Source organism: Nicotiana tabacum, chromosome 4 (genome assembly GCF_000715075.1).
Source record: "Nicotiana tabacum cultivar K326 chromosome 4, ASM71507v2, whole genome shotgun sequence".
NCBI classification, from domain to species: Eukaryota; Viridiplantae; Streptophyta; class Magnoliopsida; order Solanales; family Solanaceae; genus Nicotiana; species Nicotiana tabacum.
In genome coordinates this window covers 92358547-92381817 of record NC_134083.1, presented here as the reverse complement: position 1 = coordinate 92381817, position 23271 = coordinate 92358547, and the positions used below count along the sequence as shown (strand labels likewise).

At 37.7% G+C, this 23271-nt stretch overlaps 1 protein-coding gene across 1 annotated transcript; it reads right to left on the bottom strand.

Annotated features, from left to right (window-relative positions):
* Positions 1 to 3278: 3278 nt before the first annotated feature.
* Positions 3279 to 8698, bottom strand: LOC107776493 (uncharacterized). The gene is made up of 4 exons (XM_016596395.2): positions 8078 to 8698; positions 7741 to 7856; positions 4888 to 5131; positions 3279 to 4780 (listed from the first exon to the last, which is right to left on the bottom strand). The coding sequence occupies exons 1-4, from the start codon at positions 8423 to 8425 to the stop codon at positions 3458 to 3460; spliced, it is 2031 nt and encodes a 676-aa protein (XP_016451881.2). The 5' UTR covers positions 8426 to 8698; the 3' UTR covers positions 3279 to 3457.
* Positions 8699 to 23271: the final 14573 nt, after the last annotated feature.

The window sequence follows — 23271 nt, the reverse complement described above, 5'->3', positions numbered from 1 at the left end:
CTGAAACCAGGTTACGAACTCACGCAATATTTCCCACTCTCCTTGAGCGATTATGAATATGTCTGTTTCCTAACTTGGACTTTTCTTGTCCCAGCATGAGCTTTAATGAAAGAATCTGCAAGCATTTCAAAAGAGCCAATCGAATGCTCAGGTAAAATGGAATACTATGTTAAAGCACACTTCGTTAGGGTTTCGCCAAATTTCTTCAACAAGAAAGATTTGATCTCGTGTGGGGCCAAGTCATTTCCCTTTACAGTCGTAGTGTAAGTATTGATATGCTCTTGTGGATCTGAAGTCCCATCACACTTCGAAATATCGGCCATTTTGAGCCTTTTCGGAATCAATTCCGGGGCCGCACTTGGTTTGAACGGCAACTGTGTATACTTCTTTGAATCCGGTCCCTTCAACACTGGTGGTGCTCCCGGGATATGATCCATCCGAGCATGAAATTTTTTAGCATTTTGATCCATTCGTTCATTCATTTCCCTCATGAATCTCATGAGCTCGGTTTTGAAAGGATCATTAGCGTTGTTGTCATTCCGGGATCCGCTAATTGCACTGTCTGCCTCATTTTTATTAAAACTGAACTCCTCCCTTGAAGCGATGTTACCGGTTCTTTGTACTATTTTATTTGCAGGCACACTAGGAGGAACTCGAACTCTTTCATTGGAGTTGTTAGAAGAAATCGAAAGCGTCGTCATCACCCGGTCTTGTCTTGAGAAATAATTCATAATTTTCCTTTGTTGCGCTCTCAAAACTTTGACCGTTTCAACAACACGTTCATCATCCATATCATCAGAAGTTGGACTTCTCACATGCCAAGGATTTCGTTCTTCACAAACCGGAGTTGTTTCATCTCCTTCGTTGCGAGTTTCACTAGTTGAATGATCACGCTGGAACACATCCTCACGTTCGTTGTTTATTCCAACATTGAAAGAGTTGTTCACATCATTAGCTGTCATATCTGATTTTTTTTTTACTAAAGAAAAGTGTCAAATTGCGTTAGTAATAGATGAATGGATCAAAGTAATAACACAAATGTTCATGACCCACGGTGGGCGCCAAACTGTTTACCCGTAAAACGGTATAATTAAATTTATAACGTGGTTTATAGACACGTGAATTATTTTGATCCAAGAATATAAAATAATCAAGAACATAAATAAGTTAATGAAAATAAATTAAAATATAATACAAGCCAGACTGTGGGCTGAACTTTTTCGAAAGCAATAACAAGAGCAATATGAAGAATAAAGTAAAGAATATTGATTTATGGAATAAGAGCTAGTTTTATCTTGTTGTATATAGAATGTTTCATGTCCTCCGATGGATATGAATTCTCCTATTTATAATTCTATTCAGGGAGACAAGATTCTCAAATCAAGCCCTTCTTTAATAAGAATAAAACCCCTTTTGATGGTTGCATAACGATTGAATATTAATACAGAGATTCTTTGTAACGACTGCTCATTAAATGTTGTCTTTTTCAACTGGTGTCTTCCTTTCAAATCTCTATTTTCGGTTCCAATGCCTTCGGAACTTATTCAGCACCGGTCACATGTTTGAAACTGGTGCCAGCTATTTGCTGACTCATATCTTACCTGTCTTTACTTCCACGTGTCAACTCGTTGAACATCCACATGTCGTTTATCAATTTAACCACATACAATGTTATTGTTATTACTCCACTCATACATTCAACTTAATTTTCGATTTACAACTCAAAAGTATTCTAATGTGTATAGTAATATATAAAACATAATCAGCAATATTAAATTTATATGTCAGTACTAGAATATTCGATTAAAGTGCCCAATTAAATCTAATACTACATCTACGTTACTAGAATATACTATTAAAGAATAGTAGTATTCCAAATTATTTCTAACAATATACCAATATTTAATCATAAAATAGATTATACTATTCATGTGCTATACTATTAAAGTGTGTTGGTTTGAATACCGATTCTAATATTTATTTTGGTTTGAAATACTGTATTCCAAATTAGAATATTGTGGTATGTTTGATTTGAATATTGTATTCTAATTTAGATTATTATGGTAAAACTAGCACGGGCTAACCAGTTTTCGGACTGATAATTCAAAAATAGCCAGTGTTCGCAAAGTCATTGAAAAATAGCCACTATTTTGCTGCAACATGGACCGGTCTAGCATAATATACTAGAGATTGATGCACATGTGTATGAACTTCCAGCATATTATGCTGGAACTCCAACACGCGGAAAGTTCCAACATAATATACTGAAAATTGGAGCACTTGTGTATGAACTTCCAGCATATTATGCTGGACCGGTATATTATACTGGAACTCCAGTATATTATGCTGGAATATTTTCCGAATTTTGAACAGTGTTTCGTTCAAATTTATCTTTACATGAAAAGTGGCTAAATTTCGATTACTTTTGAAATTATGACTATTTTTCAATTACCACTTGTAAATCTGGCTATTTTTGAATTTCTCCCACTATTATGGTATGCTCGGTTTGAATATTATATTTTTCATTAGAATATTGTGGTATATTGTTTCGAATATTGTATTCTATTTTTATTTTTTTTTGGTTGGTTTGGATACTATGTTCTAAATTAGAATATTGATGATAATAATATTCCAATTAAAACTTATCAAAATACTAAGATTTAATATAATAATATTTGCAGGGATAATTGAAATTGATCAATGTTGCTAAGATTCAAAATACAGTCGATTCATAGATTTCATGTGGAGTTTCAGCCAATAATTTCACTCCTTCCGATTGAAATTCAATGGGGAAAAAAACGTTATCGCCCTTTCCAAGTAATTTTCATCGTTATGGAAAGCCAATTTTGTCTTCATCCTTTCCTCCGCTATCCGCTAATTGCTTGTAAGGAAATACTTGAAAGAAGTGATTGTGTGACAGTTGAAAAGAATAAACCAGTGAAAGAACCAGATTTGGTGCTTATAGAATTTTGAGAGATGATATTATCACAACGAAATGTTGATTGAAGATACGTGAAAGAAACTGAAACTCTAAGAGATAATCTAGTCTCTCAAAAGGTGGGATTTGTTTAATGGCATATAATGATATTAAAAATTTTAAAAATAAATAAAATTTTATAAAGTATACAGGGTAAAATATTTTAAATGTATATAAAATTAACTAGTGTTTCAATGAATATACCACTTAGATTTCTCTTATCCAGAAGACGCAGGATTTTTCACAAAGGTCATAGTCGAGCCGACAGCCCAGCAATACAAATGATTAATGTTCTCAAGAGTTTCCGGCAGACCAGGCACATAAAAGACTATTTATCACAACCCGAGAAAGGTAACATTGAACATACAAATTGAAGACTAATTACATTCGACAAAACAAAGCCACATGCAAAGATATCTACAGCTTCAGCAGCAAAACCTGAAATACATTTAAAGGAAACAAAACGACTACATTTTCACATCAGTTTTCCTCTTCAATATCTGTAAAACCCTCATCCAATTCACCAGAACCCAATCGTCTGTCAACCTGATCAACTATGTTCTCTGTGCTGAACTGCCATTTGCTAACCCTTCCAAGAGGCCTCTCGGAAAGTGACATCAAACCCCTTGTCGCAAAACCATTGGCTATGGTACCAACATCTATGGATCCAGAGTAAAGACCCCGGCTTCCGGTACCCAACATATTTTGGGTCTGTTCATTACTGGACAGCACAGAAGGCAGTACATCAATTAGCTGTGTGCTGGGCTGATTAGAACCATTTATGAGCAAGCGGAGCGTCTCCCTGGCATTTTTTTCAAGTACTGATTCCGTTTGTGGGATTAAAGGATTCACAATACTTGGGTGCAATGGTGGAAGAGTTCCAGATATAGAAGGTCCAGCACTTACCAAGTAGCCTTGGCCTGAAGAGCAAACATCAATAACTGGAATATGGACAATAGGATCACACATCAATGGTGTGAAAGAAGGAATCTGTTGCGAAGCTGGCAAAGATAGTGGCAACCTGATCAATGGGTCAGGCAGCAGAGGTGGCAAATCTAAAGTTGAGACATTGGTGACAGTAAGTGGCAGCTTTGGTGTCAAAATACTAGATGAACGAGCAGTTGCCATCGAAGAGAGTTGTGGTAGTGAGAACGACTCTTTAGATAAAATAGGCAGATGTGGAGTTCCAACTGAGTACTGAGTGGATGCAGCAGGAGGGCACCAACAGTAATAAGGAGAGAAGACCGTTGAATCCAAAGAAGGGATAATAGCAGCAGAGCCTACAAAGGGAAGGTCAGTAACAAGTAGCTCCGAAGCCAGTGTAGGATTTGCTTCTCCTGGAAGCTTTTCGTCTTGTACGTGAACTGAACTAGGCACATCTACTCTGCCCGGTGTAGGAGTTTGTCTATCCAAGTATGAATTGCTATCTCCACGGCGCCTTAGCCTGTCTTTACCATTGCGTAGTGATGATGAGTTCCTGAGCAAGCTCTCTTTAAAAGAACTAGACCTAGGACTAAGGCTACCCAGGTTAAGAGGGCTGGATTTTGGTCCTTGAACACTATAATGCCGAGAGCGCTGAGGTTTTTGAAACGTAACTGATGTCTGAGCATCAAGACCATGTTCACATGAACCAATACGACCGTTCCCAGAAGGATTTGTTGATGGCATTGAACTTGATTGAGCGTTTGTGACTGCTGAACCAATGAGATAAGCTCGAAGACGTATGGCAAAACAGTCTATCCGGGATTCACTGATTCCAGTTAATTCAGCCAAGGAAGGTTTCTTCTTAAGCAAATCCTTCATCTATCCAAGCACAAAAAAGAATTAATTACGTGACTAGCTTGCTACATATGTAAGTGCAAATAAAATTCAAAAGTTGATTGCAGTTATTGTGTAAAACAGTCTTCTACCTTTCTTTTCAGCTCATCACCAAGGAGCTTAGACTTTTCTGAGCACCAAAAATAGGAAGTCTCACCATCAGGAATGTTTATCAGGAAAGACCGCCCGGAATTGTCGGCCATAATATCTTTAATCTCCACAGCAGCACAATCAGGTTGACAGAAGAATGTTGCCAGTCTCTCTGTGCTACCATCATCGCCAATGAATGAGATGCGCAACTCAGATGTGGGCAGAACTGTGAGGTTTAAGTTTCCCCTGTTGCAACAAAAGATATATAGAAATGTTTAGAAGAAGTCAGACTTCATCAAGTTACAGAATTATGTGAACTGTGAGCACATACAGCATAAAATTATCACTTGAGCATCCTATATCTAATTCCTTAGGAAGAGGTCCAAACCAACATAACCTAGTATTACACCCTTCTTACTAAGGAACTCTCTAAGTTATCTTGGAACAAATAGAACCTGTAGACAGCCAGATAATCTGCAATTCTTAAATGGTAACTGTCTTGAATTCTTCCAACAAACTGCATTCTTTCATCTTTTCTATTGTTTTAATAAATAAATAAATAACAATTCTTATTAGCCCCAAATGCAACATTGAAAGTATACATGTACTACCAATCATGTTCTCATACAAAAAAAAAGATTATCACTCAGGTGGACTTATAATGTTTCTAAAAACAAAGACTGACCAAGTAAAAAACTCTACTAACTAGACCAGGCAAATAACACAGCTACAACTGCAAGAGAGGCTTTTCCCTATCCTATAACGACTACTACTCTTTGTAACCCCTTTTTTTTTGGGAAACAGGGGGGAAGAGGAGAAGCCAACCACACTGTCATTCACATAATTGTTACTGAATCAACATACTATATAACTAAATCACACAAATAAGTTTCGCAAAGATATGCAAAGCAAGAATCCATTTACTCCCTGAGACACACCAATAAAAGTAAGCAATTGCCTTGTTAACTAAATGTTATCTCGAAAGAAATTAAATTTTAAACATCACATTGTTTGCATAACTTGAAAGCAAATATAAAGCTATAGAGAGACAACACCGCAGTAGCATTTAAACAGAAATTGGTCAACTCAACAATATTGAAACTTCAACAGATTTTGGATAGAAGGTAACCAAACCATGTCACAGAACACTCAGGAAGTATAAGACAGACATTTAGATAATTCAGATGGAAAGTAATTAAATCATGTATCATAGGAGCATGAAACTACCTTTACTTCTTCTTAATTCAGAATCATACTAGTATACGCCCACATAACCTACAAGTGAAAAGATATATTCATTTGGAAGCATGAACAATTGCCACCATTAATATTAAACAATACAGCATCCTGCCACTTCTACTCATAAACAACAACTAAAGGCATTCAACAGAAATACCAAACTAATCATATTATTATTCAATTAAGAACAGAGGTATCTTACAATTTATCGAAAAAATGACCAAGAAAAGAGGATTTTGGACATTCTGGAATAAAAATATTCTGAAGGAAGCAAAGGTAAGACATAGACCACATATAATAGAACATCACCCACTAACAGGTTCAAACACCCTTCTGTGAATTTATCTTAAGAGATCGAATACTCTCAAAGATAACCGAACAAAAAATTATTTTTCTATTTGCTTCAAAACAAATTAACAAATGTACACATTACACCAACCTTCATGGTGTCTCCACATGTCAATATGCACCTCCTAGCTATGAATACTCTCAAATCAAGACGCAGGGGTTAAAGATAATATCCAGCATTCAGTACCGATCAAAAGATGGTTAAGATGTGTCTGCAATTCACGTACAATATACTCAAAATGTGAACCCTAAACAAGTTTAAGGATCGATAAAGAAGAGTTTCCCTAGTAAAATCTAACGTTGAACAAGTATACTTAAATCTTATTATGGAACTAACAATACAAGAACAACTTTATTCGGTAAATTTCAGGCAACACACTTTCAATAACAAATAATAGGCAGCAATCGAAAAAGGAAAGAGGAGGCGGTACATAGTGCAGTATTTCTTTCTCCCGTTAGTAATAGCCAGGACACATTATGAGGCAGTAAAATACTAAAATGTGTGTGTGTGTGTGTGTGTGCAAGAACAGGTTTCCATTTCTCAATTATTATAGCAAGAACATGAAAGGCAAAATTACATAAACTTCAGAATTCTCATCCTCTTAGTTACCCCATCAGTCCACACTTAATTATAACAGCGCTCTTGTTTACTGCTAAAATAAATAATAAATCTTCAACCTGGACAGATGGCAATTCAACTGAAAAACTAGACATTTGCATACCACCCCTCAAATGGAAAGGCAAGTAAATAAGTACCAGATTCAAATACTATTTAATTAATCAAATTACAAGTGGATAATATCTATAATGGTATTTTCAGTAGGTAACTAATCCAGATGTCATATTAACCTAGGCAGGTTTGCTTTTACATCACTCCATCCCATGCCAATAGGTATGGTGTAAGCATTTGGCACTATTACTAAGTGTCGGGGTGTTGGACGTGTTTCCTAGCATGTCACAAAGAGGATAAAACAAAAAAGACCAGCTGAATGCCACTCTATTTTCCAGAATAGATACATTGCTAAGATGCAATGTTAGTAAAGAAATCATACTAGCTTTAACTTTCAGGACAGTCTGTTATGGAGAAAGAAGTGGACATAAAGAACAGTATACAAGGTGAACCACTCCATTGAGATAGAGCTGATTTAACTCAAATTAAAATTTACTAAATCAGAACACAAAACATTAACTATCAAAGTGGATGGATATTAGATCCAATATCCAAACGACATCAAATTAGTGTAGAAGGCACAGTTCACGGTAACTACCTTGTGGTGGTTGGGCACAAGAGGGTTCCCTCCTTCTTGATCTTCCCAACGCGTATTGACACGAGTGGAATGCACAAGCACCTTACTAGCATACCGACTTCTGCCGGTTCAAAATGCTGCCAAGAAAAAAAGGACGGTCAGCATAGTTACCCTAAAAGATGAATCTCTAACACGGATAATACATAAAAATGAAATTTGATATAAAACCTAAACCGAACTCCAGATATATTATTTTATTATGGAGGAATCATTCAAAAGGTATTATTTCTCAATGAAATTAAGCAGATATTCGGCAACAGATACGTAGATTGAAATATAGTAGATTCGGGAATAGCACCTGACTAAGTTGAGAGAATAAGCCGTCTTCGGCAGCACCAGAGGCAACATTCATCTTCAACAAAGGCTTTAACCTTTCATCGGCACGGCAAGCCCCCATGACCTGCATATCCAGAGCTTGAAGCCACTGCATTACATTATTCTCTCGATCGCTCAGCTGAAGCAATAGATCTCCATCTCCTTCCTCCACCAGAATCTCCGTCAACCTCTCCGTCAGTCCTGACGTTGATGTGCTTACCACCGCCGATGTCGAAGATGACGATTCCTCCAATTCCTCGCCGTTATGCGATTGCTCAACCTCATTCACCTCCCGATTGTCCATAGATTGTTGTTTCTCTGAATAAACCATTTTATATCTCAGTTTTCTAGGTGAATTTTTATAAGAAATTAAATTTAGGTGAGAAGATCAGAAACTTGATTCGAGAATCCGATGTTAAGCCTAAGGAAATTATCGATTCGAAACCCTAATTTAATCTCAGATCGATGAAAAAATCAACAAATTCAATCCAGGGGAGCGAAAATATCTCCCAACAACTAGGTCTTATAAGCTACTAATAAGGATCCAAAGGGATAATACGAGCTTTAAAATAAGTTGGACGGAGTCTGGGTCCTTACGGACTTCAAATGTTGTAATGAGATGTAATTTAGGGTTGAGCTGAGGTCCGCGGGCAATCATAGAATCATGCACGTCACGATTACATCGTAGTGGGTCCGGGTATGGGGCCAAAGTCGGTGATGATGTAGACTGCCACGTCATCTGCACGGTGATTGTAAGGTTGCTCTTGCTTACATAGATAAGCGTATTATTAAATTAAAATTAAGAACCTAAGAGGAAAGAAGTGGGGCCACATTAACCAGAATTGGCCAATTCATATCGCTTTCATTCATTTTTATAGCAAAATCGTGGTTTCATAATCAAGTGTGGACTGCTGCAATTATAACTTTATGGTTTTATTTTAAGAATAATTATGCGGGTAATATTGATTGCCTTGGATACTGGTTTAAGGTTTAACATGTTTATATTCTAATATTCTATAGAATATATCCAATGAATTGTCGAAATATACTATCAATATAGCAGTTGAATCAAATAAGAAAATGATTTATAAAAGATAAAATCATAATAAATTTTAAATATAAGAAAAATAATTGCACGTGATACCTATAGCATAACAGTGTTGAGAAGGAATTTCACAACTGTTTGAATATTTGTAAGAGTAACAAACGGTAATTACATGAATCATTATTCTCATCTTTTAACATAGTATTGTTGTGAAAATTTTAACAATCTTTTAACATAGTATTGTTGGAGTAATAAATACACAGTAGTCACATGAATCATAATTGCCATCTTTTTCCTCGAAGTATAAGAATTTAGCAAGTATTAAACAATATTATTTTCTCCATTACCTATGCAATGTTTTTCCACACCTAGCATATCCGACTCATTAGAATCACCCACAAGAGAACCCCTAAATATCATCTACCAATAAAAATATTAATTTTTTAATAAGGTAAAAATTTATCGTAACTGTATATACCAGGAAGCAAAATAATTGGGTTGAGATCACGCCTTTTTACTTGAAATTATTACCAAAAATTACAAGGAAGTATATTTTGTTTGAATAATTTTGAAATTCATCCCATGTCGTTTGAGTCAAAATAATTTTAAAACTTTTAGATAAATCTTCATTATTTGAATATATACTATCAAGAACTATCAAGAATGATATGAACATGAATAGTAGACAGAAGAATGTAAATAACTTTGATGGAGACTCTGTATGCTGCGGATTCGTAACATGGAATGCAACTCACCGTAAGTCCCCATAATAGCCGCGCCTCTGCGCCTAGAAGACCACTAAACTTATATGTACCTGCACAAAATGTGCAGCAAGTGTACTGTGAGTACGTAAATCAATGCGTACCCAATAAGTATCAAGCCTAACCTCGAAGAAGCAGTGACGAGAGGTCGACATCGACACTTACTAAATGTCCAATAAAGCAACATAATAAAGGCGTAAGCAGATATGAAGTACACAACAATAGTGGGGTAATTCTATAAGGTTTATAATCTTCCAATTATTTCCTTTAAAGCATAAGTTTCTCGATCTTGTATTCTACATTAATATCTTAGAAAATTTTCAAGTGTCAATACCAATTAAGCAAGAAATACCATAAAATGGCGGGCTTCAGTGGGAGATTTATCTTGTGAATATTCGAACTACTAGCGATAACGCACGATTCTGCCGAGGTAGTTCGGCCCGATCCGGAATAACGTGTACACTGCCGAGGGACGTACGGCACGATCCATAGATGCATCTATACTGCCGAGGCGTTCGGCCCGCTCCATAAGAAAGGAGGATACTTTATAAACCTCCAAGATGAGAAGCTATCACAAGGCTAACACGTAAGGATGTACAATTTCTATTAACGGTCAAGTAACTCGCACAAGAATTTAAGTACGTGAAATTTCGATCTTTTACTATTTCCTCTAATAATTTTCAATATGATTTAGGTACTTCAATTAACAAAGGATGCAAACATTACAAGCAATTCATGATTTGGGTGCTAAACTACCTAGACATAAGTATAATTAGTAGCTATGCACGGACTCTCGTCACCTCGTGCGTACGTAGCCCCCACAATTAACAGCACATATTAATTTAGATCACCTATGGGGTAAATTCCCTCTTACAAGGTTAGACAAGAGACTTACCTCGCTCCGAAGTTTGTCGATCTAACGCTACTCTAGCACCTCAAACCGATGTTTGTCGATCCAAAGCTATGCAAACAATGTGCAAATAAATCAATATGTGTTTTAATACTCATAACTAATCAATTTAAACATTTTCCAATTCCGCTCGAAAAGTTGGCAATGGGGCCCACATCTCGGAACCCGACGAAACTTACAAAATCCGACAACCCATCCAATTACGAGCTCAACTATACTAATTTCACTCAAATACGACTCCGAATCAGAATTCAAAACTCGAAAATTCGTTTTACGAAATTATAGAAATTTTCCTTCGATTTCTCTTGAAGATTCGATAATCATACACCAAAAATGAAGATTAATTCATGAAATATAATTACAAGAGAGTCAAGAACACATACCCCAAGTTGTGTAGTGAAATTCCTCTCAAAAGTCGCCCAAACCGAGCTTCAAAATCCGAAAATAGGTGAAAATATAGAACCCTCGAACTTAAAGGGTTCTGCCCAGTCATTTCCGCTTCTGCGGACACAAGATCCGCTTCTGCGACACGAGCTCTGCTTTTGCGGAATCCACTAGCCAGTCGACCCCTCGCACCTGCGGATCTCCATCCGCTTCTGCGCAACCGCACGTGCGAAGCCAAACGCGCTTCTGCGCTCTGTATCGCTTTTGCGCCCAAGGCCCTCGCTTCTGCAGGGCCGCATATGCGCCCCAATTTCCGCTTCTGCGATCTTCCCTAGCCAAGCCTACTTGCGCTTATGTGATCAACTGTCCGCATTTGCGGACTCGCATCTGTGCCCATTCTTCCGTAGATGCGGAAAAACCAGAACCAGCATACCTACCGCAATGCAACATGAAACGAAAATGATCCGAACCTCGTCCGAAACTCACCCGGGGCCCTCAGGACCCCATCCAATCACACAACCAGTCCCAATACATAACACGAACCTGCTCGGGACCTCAAATCACATCGAACAACATTGAAATCACGAATCGCACCCCAATTCAAGCCTAATGAATTTTAGAACTTCAAACTTCTACATTCGACGTCGAAACCTATCAAATCAAGTCCGATTGATCTCAAATTTTGCACACAAGTCATAATTGACATTACGGACCTACTCCCACTTCCGAAATCGAAATCTGACCCCGATATCAAAAAGTACACTCCCGGTCAAACTTCCCAAAAATTATCCAAATTTCTAACTTTCGCCAATTGACGCCGAAACGACCTACGGACCTCCAAATCCACATCCGGACACGCTCATAAGGCCAAAATTACCATACAGAACTATTCCTAGGCTCGGAATCTCAAACGGACATCGATAATATCAAAATCCACTTCAACCTAAACTTAGAAAATTATTAAACCTTCAAAATGTCAACCTTCCATAATAGGCGTCGAAATACTCCCTGACCACCCGATACTCGACCCGAACATACGCCCAAGTCCGAAATCATCATACGAACCTATTGGAACCTTAAATTCCTGATTCTGAGATTGTTTACTAAAAAATCCAAACCTTAATCAATTCTTCCAACTTAAAACTTCCGAATTTAAAATTTTCTTCCCAAAATAACTCCAAAACTCCCGAAATTCGATTCCGACCACACGTATAAGCCATAATACCTGAAGTGAAGCTATTCAAGGCCTCAAACCGACAAACGACGCGCTAGAGCTCAAAACGACCAGCCGGGTCGTTACATTCTCTCCTACTTAAACATACGTTCGTCCTCGAACGTGCCAAGAACTGCTTTAGAGTTATCCAAAATCATTGTTTAACACCTCGTGCACCTGCCTGTGCTACCACAATCCAGTTGCACACATTAGCTCGAGCCATACTGAAAATCCAACATATAACCATAGCTAACCAGCTTTAGAACCAAATTCCAACTTCTGAATTTCTCTACAAGACCTTATTCTAAAGCACGAACACGGTGCAAATCTCCACATGCTGATTCCACACATAATCATGCACCCAGGCTGACATCACAAAATGCACCGCATAACTCGTTTGCCCAAGGCAACCTCTTCCAAGCACAACAGTTGAAACTTCACTGACCAGGCGCCCGAAACATACCCCATAACACCTATAAGCCCGGTTCCAAACCTCCAATGCTGCCACGACGGATGAGATGTGTAGAAACTCATAACCACCTGTCGAATCGACAAATCCTGGAGTCTCCTCCTGACAGGAACCATTACCTTATTCTGAACTGAATCACGATATTTGTTCTTTAACAGGAACCATTAACCAATAACCTCGTCTCACCTAGTACAAGATGCTCAGGCAATAAGCCATCTCAACCACTGACCAAAATCTCATATGACGCCATCAATGTGCCGACAAGCCACAACTCGAATATGAATTATAAGGAAAACGAACTCTGGAAAAGATCTACCCAGCCCACGTAGCTAATACAACAATCGAAAAGATGTTATGAACCTTTCTCAGAAAAACGGGAAGCAAAAGGCACAAGAGTAGATATAGGGAACCGTACTCAACATCTCGTTGTTGCGGCATGCAACCCGATCTACACATAACAATCAAAAAGAAAACACACGCATCAAGCCATAACACTTATACTTACGAAATGCCCAAATATCGACCACAAGCACGCCCAGTGCATAGTAAAAATCCCGGGAAGGTGAATAGCGCCACACGCTACGAAACGCAAGAACAACTAAGGTGCGATAAATGACCTGTATCTCGAGAGCTATCATGTTCATATAACACCGCAAGCTACACGGGACCTCAGCATATGTGCGAATAATCAAGTCATCTCACAACCCACGTGGCACAATATAGGCTACACGGAATAACTGACAGTGGAAATAACATCCAATGCCCGACGACTCCTTCGTAAGCAATGTTATGACGAATGAACATGTCCGACCTTACGTAGAGCACACATTCACAATAGACCCACCAACGAACCTCAAACCGATTCTGATCATACCATACTGGGCTAACAACCTTTCAAGAATCCATAATGGCCCTATTCATGACACATACGAGCAGCCGTCCCAATCCGGAACAAACTCCCACATTAACAATAGTACCCAAAATCTCCATACTTAGTTTTAATCTTTAGCAATCAAGTGACTAACATATTAGTTTTAATCTTTAGCAATCAAGTGACTAACATATCACACTTATACAGATTTTTCCGTGGGGTACGCTCCCACAACCTTTCGCTCAGGTAGCAAAGTGTACACATCCATACCACCCATTATTGAAATTTCGTAAAACAAATTAAGAATCCACAATTTAATACACAAGGCCTTTTACACAGTACGCCGTCCTCAGGTCAAACTAAAGAAAATGCCCGCTTACTTTGAACACCTGCGCATCCGAGCTCGTGACATTCTAATCAACACTGAACCGCAACCTTGACCTTCAACTTCCAGTTCCCATGCCGCTCACTGCACCTATTATGCTGCTACGCGATAATACACGTATTCACCACGACCCTTGAACTACTAGTGAAATAAGTCACGCCATTGGCTAGAAACCTTTCACTTAGCTCATTTTCAAAGAGCCAATGCAACACACAACTGAATTCCCAGACCGCGGAGATATACCAACCTCAAGTCGCGATCTAAACTGCCATAACTTTTCCAAAATCCGTTTACACAACAAGACCGTTTGAATTAAATACCTTCCCAAATCAATCAAGTTATGGTGGCCGTCAAGCCCACGAGTACAACTACAAACCATTTGTATAACTTCATGCTGAAGGAACTAATCACTGCCACAATCATGCTGATTCAACCATTACTAACCGACCCAACTTCTTCAAATTCACTCTTGACTTGCCTTAGAAATACTAGCAGTTCCATTCAACATAATGAACTAAATCCGCACTCATACCGAGTGACCCGCATCACGAGACCACATCATCTCAATACTCATAACTCATCTCATACCTTTCTCATGCGCACAATGGCATTTCCAACTGGTATACCTGTTCCGCAAGACCTCCCGCAAATCTGAAGTTATTTCTTCCTTTCCTCCAATACCGCACCGCATACCCAATGATAACATAAAACACTCCAAGTCCCGTTCACAATCCCCTGCAGAAACTCGATCCTTAACCATACAACGGACCCGAAATCCTTAGGTACTAGACTTAATTCTTGAACTCACTGGACCATTGTTAAGAGTCACCCACTCTGAACCCGTCTCGAATATAACCAAACTTCATTGTTCTGCTAGCACATGAATACCCTCTCAAAGAAGAAACCTATTGAATTCTTTTCCTTGTACATTACACCCACAAGAAGCATAAACTCTGAGTCTTCCAAAAACCTGTATCCGAATCAATAAGACAAAGTTTGGCACACATTTATCAAGTTCTGTGTTCGAATTACACCTGATGTTTTATTTTCTTGATCATGAATAGTTCACCAATGCATCGATAGCCAGAACCCGCACAAGCAGACAACCACGCGATCAAATCATAGACGGTGGGGCTCCCCTAGCTTTAAGCTACCATTACATATTGTAGAGCCCGCAACGATTCCTCCTTCTCAATTACCGCGATCTTGCACCGTTAACCCGCCAAATTTCTCGAAGTGTTTTGTTAAATCTCTTCATGAACATTCCGAGTCATCAGCCACGACTTCATATCCGACCTCTTTCCACGACGTTGTATACGTCTGTTCCTTCCCTATTAACATCAACTGAGAGTTCAACAATATCATCCAAACTCAAGTCATATCGTATCTGAAATGATAATCAAATCTTCACACCCCTCTCCATTTTAAGCAACCCCCTTCGGCCGCACTAAACCTTTCTCCGTACAGTAACCATCATCTCCAATAAGATACGTAGACCAAATCACCTTCCATTGCGATTTCCAAACCGTTCAATACTTTCTCAAGGTACGTGGCTATCCTACCACCGAATCCATATGCTACTATGCCTCTCCCACTTCGGTCAAACCATCTCCTTTAAGCAACTTCCGGACTTTCGCTTCTCATACTTGACCTGCTAGTAAATTAACCACCGCAAGACACCTCCCACGTGTCCTTCCTCATTCCTCGTTTCCCAATTATTGTATCAAATCGAAATCCATCTCTGTAGCACCTGAACTAACAAATTACTACCAATTCTAAGTCTCCTAGTTGGTCATCTTCCTCTAGCCATCAACATTGGAATCACCCATTCGATCCCGAACCGCTGCACACCACTATTTCTGATAAGCGCCCTTTAAGTACTATTTCACAATACCCTACTCCGAAGGCAAAAATCAAAGGAGATCATAACACCGGCGAGGCCTAATATATTCAAACAAAGATGACGACACCACATCACAAATGAGAATTCCACCACGCTTGAAAATACCAAGTCTCGTTACTCCATCGACCCAAGCCCAAACATCCATAGTCTGATTTTCTTTCATTTGCTGGAATTAAACACCGAACCTCTAAATCATGCACTGGGAAATCCTCATTTCAAGTCATTCACTGCCTTGACACATAAACAAGCACCTTACCATTACACCAACACCGTGCGATAACAACACATGAACATCATAACAATCTGTGTATAACCTCAAAACCATAGGAAATATAGATACCGAGTTGAAACACCAGAACATCCTTTCGCAAGGCGACGATAGATAGCCCACTCGAATACGCAGGGAAAACATCCTGCACCATGTCTGCAGTACCACTCCAACTCCTCAATGCCCAATTGATAACTTGCGCTTCACGTCGAGTAAGAATGAGTAGGAAGGAAATAGAGGCACAAGCCTCAATAGAATCAAACCGCACGATAAGGAATCAATAAGGGAAGTGCTCTTAACAGCCATGTAGCCTATCGAAGATAAGTACAGACGTCTTCGTACCGATACGCAAGACTCTACTAGACTTACTCATGACTCGTGAGACCTACGTAAACCTAGTGCTCTAATACCATGTTGTCATGACCCAAAATCCACTATAGATCGTGATGGCGCCTAGTGCCGCCGTCAGGCAAGCCAACGGTAATTTACTAAATTAATTACTGATCTTAGAAATTTGAAATCAAAATTTTTCCTTAATTAAACAGTATAAACAAAATAGAATTTATAGAGTAAATAAAAATATCTGCAAGAACAACAATAGTGAATAACATGTAAGAACCTCCAAAACCCGGCGTCACAAGTGCATCAACATCAATTAGGAAATATGATAAAAGACAACCTCTGTTTGGAATATAGATTAGACAGGAGAATGTAAATAACTTAGATAGAGACTCTGTATGCTGCGAATTTGTAACATGGAATGCAACTCACCGTAAGTCCCCACAATAGTCGCGCCTCTGCGCCAAGAAGACCACTAAACTTATATGTACCTGCACAAAATGTGCAGCAAGTATAGTATGAGTACGTAAATCAACGAGTACCCAGTAAGTATCAAGCCTAACCTCGAAGAAGTAGTGACGAGAGGTCGACATCGACACTTACTAAAGGTCCAATAAAGCAACATAATAAAGGCGTAAGCAGATATGAAATACATAGAAATAATGGGGTAATTCTGTAAGGTTTATAATCTTCCAATTATTCCTTATAAAGCATAAGTTTCTCGATCTTATATTCTACATTAATATCTTAGAAAATTTCCAAGTGTCAATACCAATTAAGCAAGAAATACCATAAAATGCCGGGCTTCAGTGGGAGGTTTATCTTGTGAATATTCGAACTACTAGCGATAACGCACAATTTTGTCGAGGTCGTTCGGCCCGATCCGGAATAACATGTACACTGCCGAGGGACGTGCGAGACGATCCATAGATGCATCTATACTGTCGAGACGTTCGGCCTGCTCCACAAGAAAGGATGACACTTTATAAACTTCTGGGATGAGAAGCTATCACAAGGCTAACACGTAAGGATGTACAATTTCTATTAACGGTCGAGTAACTCGCACAAGAATTCAAGTACGTAAAATTTCGGTCTTTTACTATTTCCTCTAACAATTTTCAACATGATTTAGGTACTTCAATTAACTAAGGATACAAACATTACAAGCAATTCATGATTTGGGTGCTAAACTACCCGGACATAAATATAATTAGTAGCTACGCACGGACTCTCGTTACCTCGTGCGTACATAGCCCCCACAATTAACAACAGATATTAATTTAAATTATCTATGGGGTAAATTCCCTCTTACAAGGTTAGACAATAGACTTACCTTGCTCCGAAGTTCTATAGTCGACTCCAACGCTACTCTAGCATCTCAAACTGATGTTTGTCGATCCAAAGCTATGCAAACAATGTGTAAATAAATCAATATGTGTTTTAATACTCATAACTAATCAATTTAAATAATTTTCAACTCCGCTCGAAAAGTTGGCAGTGGCGCCCACATCTCGGAACCCGACGAAACTCACAAAATCCGATAACCCATCCAATTACGAGTTCAACCATACTAATTTCACTTAAATCCGACTCCGAATCGGAATTCAAAACTCGAAAATTCGTTTTATGAAATTCTAGAAATGTTTCTTCGATTTCTCTTGAAGAATCGATAATCATACACTAAAAATGAAGATTAATTCATAAAATATAATTACAAGGGAGTCAAGAACACTTACCCCAAGTTGTGTGGTGAAATTTCTCTCAAAAGTGGCCCAAACCGAGCTCCAAAATTCGAAAATGGGTAAAAATATCGAACCCTCGAACTTAAAGGATTCTGCCCAGTCATTTCCGCTTCTGCGGACACAAGATCAGCTTCTGCGACACAAGCTCCGCTTTTGCGGAATCCACTAGCCAGTCGATCCCTCGCACTTGCGGATCACCATCCGCTTCTGCGCAACCGCAGGTGCGAAGCCAAACGCGCTTCTGCGCTCCGTATCGCTTCTGCGCCCAAGGCCCTCGCTTCTGCGGGGCCGCATATGCGCCCCAATTTTCGCTTCTGCGATCTTCCCTAGCCAAGCCTACTTGCGCTTCTATGGTCAACTGTCCGTATTTGCGGACTCGCATCTGCGCCCATTCTTCCGCAGATGCGGAAAAACCAGAACCAGCATACCTATCGCAATGCAACATGAAACGAAAATAATTTGAACCTCGTCCGAAACTCACCCGGGGCCCTCGGGACCCCATCCAATCACACCAACCAGTCCCAATACATAACACGAACCTGCTCGGGACCTCAAATCACATCGAACAACATCGAAATCACGAATCACACCCCAATTCAAGCCTAATGAACTTTAGAACTTCAAACTTCTACATTCGACGCCGAAACCTATCAAATCAAGTCCGATTGATCTCAAATTTTGCACACAAGTCATAATTGACATTACGACCTACTCCCACTTCCGGAATCGGAATCCGACCCCGATATCAAAAAGTCCACTCCCGGACTTTCGCCAAATGACGCCGAAATGACCTACGGACCTCCAAATCCACATCCAGACACACTCCTAAGACCAAAATCACTATACGGAATTATTTCCAGGCTCAGAATTCCAAACGGATATCGATAACATCAAAATTTACTTCAACCCAAACTTAAAAAATTATTAAACCTTCAAAATGCAAACCTTCCGTAATAGGCGCCGAAATACTCCCGGGCCACCTGACACTCGACCCGAACATACGCCCAAGTCCGAAATCATCATACGAACCTATTGGAACCTTAAATTCCTGATTTCTGAGATCGTTTACTAAAAAATTCAAACCTTAATCAATTCTTCCAACTTAAAGCTTCCGAATTTAAAATTTTCTTCCCAAATCAACTCCAAACCTCCCGAAATTCGATTCCGACCACACGTATAAGTCATAATACCTGAAATGAAATTACTCAAGGCCTCAAACCGACGAACGACGCGCTATAGCTCAAAACAACCAGTCGGGTCGTTACAATTCCCATCAAAGTGTTGTCATCGATTACTTACTTTAAATTATGCTTGAATCGATTATATTTGAAACAAGTTTTATAACTGTATTATCATTATATGCCACTACTTACAAATTTTTATTCAGATACAAAAACTGTACCTACAAATAGTCCTTGTAGCCCTTGATTGAGATTTAAAAAAAAACAAAAAGCCTATTAGGTATTACTTAAGCTTATTGTTCTAATTTAGGTTCTGTGTATTAGTTATGTGGGTATATTAATTCAAATTTATACTTGAAGTCCTTTTAACACAAAATATTTAAATCAAGATTAGGTTTGTCACAATTTAAATTATTTGCCTAAAATCAAAATTTAGACTTTTCAGCCAAAGAACACAAGTTCAAAAGTCCTATAAATAGTATCTAGCTTATTATCCTTATAACTAAGAAAAATAAGGGGATAAACCACATTAACCTTATTGGACGTTATCAAAGGACTTGGTCTAAATGATAATAATAGATCCAAATACTCTTTTACTAAGGTAGCATTAATTAAAATTTTGGATTAAATTTTTTTCGATTTTAAAAATATAATAGTTCTCAAAAATATTTTCGAACAGAGGTTGATTTAAGAAGCTTTTGTTCTTTAAATCTTCTGGTCAAAAGTTTAGAATCTAACCTTCAAAATATTTCAACAAGAAATAACAATATCATTCTCCCATCTGTCCGTTTAGCCAGCCCAAAGATATTTTTACTAGTCCGCTAACTCAGCTCAAATATACTCTTAACATAATATGATATTATCCGCTTTAAGTCAAGCTCAAACATCTTTTCTCAAGAAGTCTCACATTATTAATAGTATGAAACACCTTATAAATAGCTTCTTTTTGTTTTCTACTATCCATATGAAATGTTGTTCACATAGTCCCACCAAATTTACTTTCCATGAAATAATCAAGCTAATATACTTGAGACAAATTCCAGAGAAAATACAATTATTGTTAAAACCTACTAGCTTTTATTCCTCCTACTTTTTACCTAAAATAGGAGAAAATAGAGAAATCATAATGTAAAGGCAACGATATTTTCTAGTTGTAGCAATTAAAAAAGCCCGGACATCGATATAACGTGAAGCTTTTATTAGGTCGGTTGGCATACACAAAGTAAAAATTAAAAATTAAACAGTTTTGCTCAAATGATAAGTACCATGCATTCACCTCTAATTTTAAATGAGACGTCAAAGCTATGAAAACCTTTTGCCTATACTGTTAAATTTTAATGAAAGGAAAAGTGGGATTCGATTTAAAGTTAGAACTGACATTTGAATGTCTCATTTGCCATTTGGCCCCCTAGATGTTCTGGTAATATCTTAGATATTTCTTCTCAATCTTAAGATCTCTGGCTGCTCTTTTTCTTATTTGTTGTATGTAAAGAAAATTATATGCAACGGAAAAGGGGGAAGGAGGAATATCCTTTTCCGTCTTTAACAAATTTAAAGAAAATCAACTGACCATGTATTGAAGTACTTAATATGATCATTGATCAGACAGTGGAGTCAATTTCTTGGGAGATCTCTGAAACTTGGGGTATGATATATGAATTAGGTAATAACTACAAGTTTACAGAAAATTGCTACATGAGTTAGGTAATGATCACAATTCACAAGTGTTTCAATTTATGCTATCTAAAGAAACATAACATTCCTAGAGGCTAGAGCACAACTTCAAGTACCATATGTCCTTCATATAAAAGAAATTTTAATTAACCATCTAGTTAATGTCTAAAATTCACTGATTCGACTAATTCAAATTCACGTCGTATAAAAGCAATAAAGAAATATTTTATCACTCCCTAAAAAACAGACTTGAATCCGGGATCTCTAATAGGGTAGAAAAACGTTTGGCCAAAACTTTTAAGAGACAATCTGAAATCTGCATAGTAGTCTTAGTTTGATTTATCATTAAATTCCTGAATTTCAAACAATGCTTTAGAAAGAACCAACACTGAAATACACGTGTTCTTAATTTTTCGTATATTGCCATTTGCCATGTTATACATACTGACATGTTTAATAATGGAATACTACTGAGAAGAATGAGAGTACATTTTACTTTACATGTTACACCAAATGACTCTACCTTACAGAAAATTAGGTCAATTAATAGGACTATTAAGTTTATATAACTTAATAAATCTAGAACATCCGAAAGCAAAAATTCGAAGTTTCTATCATTAAGTTACAAAATTGATACACATACCATTCATTCATCGATTTTCTAGCAAGAGTCATGTAGTAAAGAGTCCATACTACATCCTTTTAAAACGAACGATCCAGTTTCTTTTGGATTGCTTGTATAAAAAAAGCTAATTAGGAGCAAAGATAATTAGAAAAAGTATGATAATTGGACTCTACAACCACAGTTGGAGTTGAATTTTGGCTCAATTTGCTCTTAGCATTCACATATTTTGAGCAGACGGATCTTTTAAAGTTCAAATTAGACAATCTTTAGAATTAAGCTTAAAGAGACAATGGGATGCACATAATGAAAGAATCTCCAGTATAGTTTAATTTCACTAGATATCGATCTTCTTACTATTAAAAAGGTGTCATCGAACAATTCCTATAACTTCCCAATATGAAATCAGTAATTACAAGTCTCACCCTCTAATTAAGGATCATTTGGAAAAGTATGAACCAACCAATACCAAATTAGTTTCACCCTTATATATTAAGGACCACTTGGATCTTTTTCTCACGGATGTGACTAACTGGTAGGTTTAGTGGCAAATTGCCGTGGACGGTGGACCTATCGACTAAGACTTCCAATAATTCAAGGAGATATTATTCAATTTATCAAGCATCACATAGATCTAGCACATTTTTTCCCGTCATAGGAATATTCTTTTTTTTTTTCTCCACATACTTATAGTGAAATGATGAGAAGATTAGAAAAAGATATATATTACTTCAGATAATTTGGGTTCTAAGAAAGAAAGGCAATCTGGCAGTGACGGAGCTAGAATTTTTCTTAACGGGTATCAAAATATAAATAAGTAAGCATATGAAAAAATTAAGGGAAGTCAACACATAGCATCTACATAAAAATAAAATATTTAACCTATCTACATGGTATGATTTCGGACGAAGGGGGTGTAAATTGACTCCCCTTGCCAATGAGTGGCTCCGCCACTGAAATCTGGAATGACACTACCAATCCCCCGGGAAACTGGCAGTACATAAAATAAAAAAACGACTTAACAAATTCAAGTTTTACTACTCGTAAATTGCTCATCAAAGAAGGAACCACGTATCCCTTCTCATTCATAAAATAAAATTCTTTCAGGAGCATGTGCCCCGAAAAAAGTAATCTATTTGGATAATTGTATTCTTTTTATTTGGACAAAATAATTGAAGTTAAATATTTGGTAATTGACAGTCAATTTTTAAAAAAACTTCACTCAAAATACACATTCAAACAACTATTTCTACTTGAAACTCTTTACTCAAAACAACACAAACTTCAACCAACAAATAACTTTTCCCCCATTTGATTAAATAATGAAAAAAATTATTTCACTCACAAATTTTTAATTTTATTCCAAGTGAATTCATGTCCAAAGCACTGTATTGACAGATTGGGCAGTCA